Source organism: Crinia signifera, chromosome 12 (assembly GCF_055691185.1).
Source record: "Crinia signifera chromosome 12, ASM5569118v1, whole genome shotgun sequence".
Classification (NCBI taxonomy): domain Eukaryota; kingdom Metazoa; phylum Chordata; class Amphibia; order Anura; family Myobatrachidae; genus Crinia; species Crinia signifera.
In genome coordinates this window covers 26,274,663-26,281,897 of record NC_139228.1, presented here as the reverse complement: position 1 = coordinate 26,281,897, position 7,235 = coordinate 26,274,663, and the positions used below count along the sequence as shown (strand labels likewise).

General features: G+C 50.0%; 1 protein-coding gene across 9 annotated transcripts in view; it reads right to left on the bottom strand.

The window, feature by feature from the left end:
* Window positions 1-2,242: 2,242 nt before the first annotated feature.
* DPH6 (diphthamine biosynthesis 6) overlaps window positions 2,243-7,235 on the bottom strand; it is a 225,223-nt gene continuing 220,230 nt past the window's right edge. For all 9 annotated transcript variants that reach the window (XM_083166828.1, XM_083166829.1, XM_083166826.1 and 6 more), the window contains one exon: window positions 2,243-2,609. In XM_083166828.1, coding sequence (XP_083022954.1) covers window positions 2,491-2,609 — 119 coding nt within the window. In that variant the 3' untranslated portion in view covers window positions 2,243-2,490. The remainder of the gene's footprint in view (window positions 2,610-7,235) is intronic.

The following is a 7,235-nucleotide window of genomic DNA, read 5'->3' as shown; positions in this document are numbered from 1 at the left end:
TATTACTGCCTCACCGCACGGAGATCATGGGTTCAATTCCCACCACAGCCCAGTGTGGAGTATATTCTCCCCATGCATAGGTGGGTTTCCGCCAAAAATATACTGTTAGTTTAATTGGGTTCTGAAAAATATTCACCCTACTGTTACACCAAAAATGCTGGGTCGCACCCGGGTTGTTGATCCCCACTTCAAGGCAGGTGCGACCTGGCGCTTGGAGCCGCATCCCCCAGCCGCCGCTTGGAGATGACGTCATCTCCAAGCGCCGATCGCCGCCGGGACCCGGACGGCTGCGCTGGGGGCAAGCCCAGCACTAAGGTAATCTGCTGGGCTGCCCCCGTACACACCCCCCCCCCCCCCCGGCCGTCGTCCGGGAGGTGAATGGATGCCGCACACAGGGATCCATTCACCTCCTTCACTGCTGTCTGCAGAGTACAGCAGACAGCAGTGCAGGCTGTGTGTGCCCCCGTCCAACTTGCGAACACTGCGGTCCGCAGGTTGGACGTCCCCCATTCATGTAAACGGGAGCCGTGTCGGACGACCCTGGCATACCCATTTACATCGCCCTCTACCCAGGTCAGGACCTGTAGAAGTACCGTGTAAAGAGACACGGCGTGACCCATTTACGCCGCTGACCAGGGTCTGACCCGCCAGGTTTTTGCGGCGGTGTAAAAGGGGTATAAATGGGCCAAGTGGTTATTATCTGCCATCAAATTCTATGTCCCCAGAGCCTATACTTGTAACATTAAATACAAAGTTGCCCTCTAAATCAACTCTAGCAGCCAATTCCTCAGCTGATACACATCTGGAGAACTTAGTAGTTGTGAGCATACCAAGGGAATCACAAAGCTGCTAACCCAGGCATGTCCAAACTGTGGCCCTCCAGCTGTTGTGAAACTACACATCCCAGCATGCCTTGCCATAGTTTTAGCATTCCCTAATAGCAAATCTGTGGAAAGGCATGATGGGACATGTAGTTTCACAACAGCTGGAGGGCCATAGTTTGGACATACCTCTGCTAACCTAATACCTGATGGGAAACTAGCTGCAGGTTTGCAAAAGGGAAACACACACTTGGCTTTCCTGAGCACAACGCTAAAGGCCCATGCGCTTATATACGCTGTCGCCAAGACTGACTTGTATTCACAGGCTTCCAGCCGAAGACAGGGCGGGCGGACGGCTGACAGCCGCCCGCCCCGACACACATCCTTCCGCCCGCAATCCCATGGGAATGCCTACCGTTCTCATGGGGACCCCCATGAAACGCTGGGTGTTTCCATGGGTGACACCCATCTCCCAGCCGCATGCCCCCAGCATGCACCGCTCTGTGCAAATCGCCGTAGCCGTGCGCACACACAGTAAAAAACCATCGGCCCTCCGTGCGAATGCGCGGGGGACCGAAGCAATTAGAATGACCTCCATAGTCTTTCAGCAGGTGCATACACACTGGGGGATACAATGAGCAATATCGCCCAGTGTGTAGGGGGCTTTTTGCAGCAAGCAAACAGAGAGAAGAGCATGAGGGAGTGAAGACAATAATTAGTCATGGGGGGGGGGGGGGGGGGGATCTTACCTTTTAAGTATTCCAATTATCCTATAGTGTTGCAACCGGGATACAGTTGACACTACGAAGGTCGATATACATTAGGTGGACCACTAATGGTCGACGCGCTATATAGGTGGACATGGCTAAGATTGGAAGGTTGACAAAGCATTAGGTGAACAATAGGAAGGTCAACAGTACAGAGGTCGACATGAGTTTCACTTTTTTTTTGCGCCGACGCGCCGTCAGGTGGTATTTCATACCCTACCTTCCAAAATAGTGTGCAGAGCGCAGCGAGGCATGTGAGGGGACAGGGTACATCGAAAAATGTGGAAAAACTCATGTCGACCTTTTAAGACCTAATGCTTGTGTCAACCATCCGACTGTCGACCTTAGCCAAGTTGACCGTTACCCGTCGACCTCATGTTAGTCATACTTCATACAGTGGACCCTAGGACCCAGACCCGTTGCGCCCACAGCTAATATCAGCCAGTGCAGCCGATAGCACCTTCGTGGTTTTCTAGCAACACTTCAGGCAGAGCAGATACGAGGGAGCACCGGGTCCCCCAATATACAGAGGAGACAGCAGCCCCTGGCCCCACAAGGTAAATTAGATTGGAAGTACTACTGGAGCAGAGATTGATGTGTCTGAACAAAGATCTCTGATTGTACAGCATGAATAATATATGGAGACTATACAAATACATTAATATGTAAATTTTAATTACAAAATGTCATTATGTCAACGGTGTGATAATGGAAAGGCGTTTCAGACTGAAATAATCCAAATAAGAGAACCCTTGTGAGTGATGACAAAGGAAAATCATTCCATAAGGCATTTAACCCTTTCCAAGCTTGTGAGACCTGCTCCATGCAGGAAGTGGTTACGAACGCGTATCTCCAGTCATTATTAGTCCAGGTGAACACTCGGGATGTCCTGTTCCAGAGGTTCAGGAGCTGAGCCAGATAGACATCTGCAGGAGGTCAGAAGTGGGGAGGTCTGTTACGGGTACCAAGACCAGACAAGGAGCCTTCTCACCCCATATTGCTTCCAGGATCTCCGGCATCTCTGGAAAACAGAATCCAAGAGACGAAAAAAATAATTCATACATACATACATACATACATACATACCAACTATTTTCGATCGCCTTAATATCATTTTATACCACTGCCTTTACATTTGGAACAACAGCTGCATGCTACTAATGTACCGCAATGTTCTATAAACTACGTATGAAGATCATTAAAGGAATACAACCATTACGTTTAATAAAGCAAAATAATTTCATAAAACCAGATTTCTTGGTCCCAGGACAAAATAACGTCACGAAACAGCTGTACGATCATTATGCTGCTAAGTTTTTAGAATTGTGCGACGGCGCCTAACGCCTTGCGGAGTTCGATAACAGTACAGAGGCTTAGGCCGTAACAGATAGACAACGCGGGAGAGTCGCCGGGTCTCCTGCCACCGAGGGGAAGCACAGATTAGGCTGTGTCAGGAGAGTCCAAGCTCATCAGCTCCTTTCTGTGTAACGTCTGCGGAGCAGGGGAGCAGGAGAGACTCGCTGCTGTGTAATGATAATCTCCTTAGAATGAGGATTTTTTTGTTGTGCTTTATTAATTCAGTGCCTGATGGGGGATATTAGCGGCTCTTGAAATTGGAAAGGCCGGGAGCATTGCAATTTGCTGAATCCCAAAATGTTCCAAATGAGCAGCTAAACAGCAGCAATAATTGGGCTTTATTAAATCAAAGAGTCGTTCATTACAAGTATCCCAGCTGTACCAGAGCAGGGGGTGGGGGGGTGACAGGAGGGGAAGAAGAGCTGGATGCACTTGTAATGTATAATACATGTGTGAATTAGGGTTCTACACCTACTAGCCTAGGCCCAACAAACACTACTGTGGGGCACATTTATTACGCTCAGTGAAGTGATAAAGTGGCTGGTACTTTACCACAGACCAATCAGGTTTGAAATATGACAGTTATGAGCTGATGCCCTTAGATGGGAGTTCTATTGAAGATGGGATGGTTCCCATAGCAACCAATCAGATTGTATGGTTTTCTAAAAGGTGTTCAATAAAGTAGTAGTATAATCTAATTGGTTGCTATGGGCAACATCCCATCCAGGCAAACCTAGAATTCTATGGATGATGGGATGTTGCCCATAGCAACCAGATTCTATCTATTATCTTCTAGAACAGGGCTGGGCAACACCGGCCCTCCAGATGTTGGTGAACTACATATCCCAGCATGCCTTGCATCAGTTTCAGCATGGCCACATAGCAAAACTAATGCAAAGCATCCTGGGATGTGTAGTTCATTAACATCTGGAGGGCCAGTGTTGCCCAGCCCTGTTCTAGAAGGTGCTTAATAAACAAGAAGTACAATCTGATTGGTTGTTTTGGGCAACAGACCATACAGGTAAAACCTGGAGTTCTATGGATGATAGAATGTTGCCCATAGCAACCAGATTATAATATCTTTTAGAAGGTGCTAAATAAATAAGTGGAATCTGATTGGTTGCTATGGGCAACATCCCACCTTTACGAGAACTCACATCTTAATACATTTACCCCTTACACTCTGGTCCCGACTTCCTCAATTCAAAAGAAAAAACGGTACTTGTTTCCTAGCACGGCCACAATCGCGGCCATCGGGGGTAAATTTTAGTGGCCTGCGACGCGACCGCCGCGATGCCCCCGATTTTTCCATTGAAATGCATTGAAAACAGTGAAAAATCGGGTCGGTCGCGTCGTGTGCACCTAAAAATGCTTAAATGGTCCACCCGCGATGGCCGCGATTTCCCCATAGGGAACAATGTTAAATGCCTCAATTTACCCGCGATGACCACGATTTCCCATAGGAAACAATGTTAAATAGATCAATTTACCCAAATCAGCATAGGGAACAATGGTAAATGGGCCAGAAACCCCCAAAAAACCCACACAGCAGTGGAATGTCCCCCCAAAAGTAGTTGACGCCACCCCGCGATCAACGTGAACCCGAAGCGTGGCGAGCGCAGCGAGGCCGCGAGGGGCGGCGGTACGCGTCCTCCGACCTTTTCATGCCCTACTATCCACTAGGGCGTGGAGTGAGAATAGAATAGTGTGGCGAGCGCAGCGAGCCCCGCGAGGGGACGCGGATACCTTCACAGGTAAACGCGTCCCTTCGCGGGCTTCCCAGGTGTCCGCGTCGCCATGGACACCTGGGAAGCCCGCAAGGGGACGCGTATAACTGTGAAGGTATCCGCGTCCCCTTGCGGGGCTCGCTGCGCTCGCCACACTATTCTATTCTCACTCCACGCCCTAGTGGATAGTAGGGCATGAAAAGGTCAGAGGACACGTACCGCCGCCCCTCGCCACGCTTCGGGTTCACGTTGATGGCGGGGTGGCGTCAACTACTTTTGGGGGGACATTTTTATGTTCAGGGGTGTTTTTGCCCCATTTCCCATTGTTCCCTATGATAATTTGGGGAAATTGATCCATTTAACATTGTTTCCTATGGTAAATCATGGTCATCGCGGGTAAATTGAGCCATTTAACATTGTTCTCTATGGGAAAATCACGGGCATCGCGTCTGGCCCATCGCACCCGATTTTTTAGCGGCCGCGATGCCCGCGATGGCCCCAATTTTACCCCCGATGACCGCGATTAAGATCGTTGTGGCCGTGCTAGGAAACAAGTACCGAAAAAACTGGCACGGATTGGTTACTGGATTATATTGGTCGACACCAAAAATGGTCAACGTGTACTAGGTTGACAGTGACAAAAAGTCAACATGTACTATGTGGACACTGACAAAAATGTCCACATTCACTAGGTCAATAATGACAAAAGGTCGACACACACAAAAAGTCATCTGGTTGCGAATAGTGGGATCGCTCGATGCACGCACGCACGCACCCAGGACAGCGGGCGTGGGGGGGGGGGGGGCGTAGAGGGGCATGGGGCAGCCCCTCTACCATATGGGAACGCCCAGCATTTCATGGGCGTTCCCATGAGAGCGCTGGATGTTCCCATGGTAATGAGGCGGTGACGCAGGTGGTGGGCGGGTAGTTGCCATCACCGGATATCAGCTGCCCTCCCATTTCCTCCCACAGGTGCCTCAGAGCAACCTTACATATGTGTGGGCCTTCCGCATGGTCGCCGACCATCGAATGAAGTGGGTGATCCCCGCAGCATGTGACTGGAGGTTTATGTTAGACATCCATTAGCAGCCAGTACGTGGGATCACACGCTGCGAGGGAGGCCCGGGCAGGGTTTGCTAGACCAGAATAACCCCCATTGTCCACATGCTTCGTTGTATGAGCCTCTTACATTTACCCCATGGACTCTGTGAGCTGCCATTAATTCCGAATGATTTTCTTGCCGCAGTAAAGGAGTTAAATAAAAAAATGCATCTTCCTCGGATAAATCTGAACATAATCAGAACAGGTTCGGGAGGTACCTCATTAACAGGCACGGGACTAATTAGTTTTCTTTCTGGAGAGGTTATGAGCTGCCGCTGAAACCTCTGCTAATTATCCCTCATTACTCACCGGCTTCCTCCTGTCTGGCAGCACTGGCACCATGATGGGGACAACCACACAATGTACACAGCCAGCACGGCACCAGGCAGTTGTGTTACTATAACACCGTGAATCTTTGCCAGAACTCTCCAGATTGTACCAGAACACTGATGACCCAAGTTTAACCTACACCTTTGTTCCCATGGAGAGAGAGGGAGATGGCTGAGCCAGCCATTAATACCCCTTTCACACCAGAAAATGCATTGACTTACCCGGGAGTATGGTCCCTTTTTCACCAGCCTAGACCCTGCATTTTCTGGTGTGAGGGGGCAGGAGGTGGGATGATGCTGGCCGGGGATTGGCTCAGGGTGGAATACCCATTAGTCACCCGGCGGCTTTCCCCAGTGGCGGGAGACTGCAGGAGACGCGTGACATTACTGCAGGCAGTGGCTCCGCGCTCTCCACCAGGCCTGGCCCCGCGCTCTCCACCAGCAGCGACAGGCCGGACCCCCTGACCAGAACCTGCCCCCCACAGGCCTGACCTTTCGAACCGGCACCCGCACCACCCCTACATCTACGGGATCCCCCGGCACCCTGGCTGGCGCCGTCTCCCAGACTCCACAGACCGACTCCGCTGTGTAGAAGCCGGGTTGCACCCTTTCGCACCAGCCAGTAACCCGGGCTGTAGCTAGCAGGGCTGAAATCCCGGCAAATTTACATGGGAATTTTGCACGGGAACCTTTCACACCAGTGCGAATCCCAGGTTGTTTCCGGGCCCAACCAGGGAATTTAGGCTGGTGTGAAAGGGGTATAAGATACCCATAGAAACCAGATCATTCCAGTTGGCTGGTAACCACCAATGCATGCTGATCACACTGACTAGGCCTCCTGGACCCGGTCACCTGGCAGAAGCATATACCAGACCGGTTCAACATAGAGCTTTCAGTGGACCAACAGGACAGCAATCTGGTTGCTGGGATTTATTCAATTGCTCCTTTTTACTTTCACAAATGGACACAAGTAACTCAAGTTACTAAAATGAGAGGGGGTTGTACAGCGCCATCGTAGACTAAACCGCATTAAATTAATTAGCACATGGCTTGAAAAAAGCACATAAAAAACCTATAATATTTAACGTGGAAATAGCAATGATAACAATTACCATCATAATACTAATAGACATA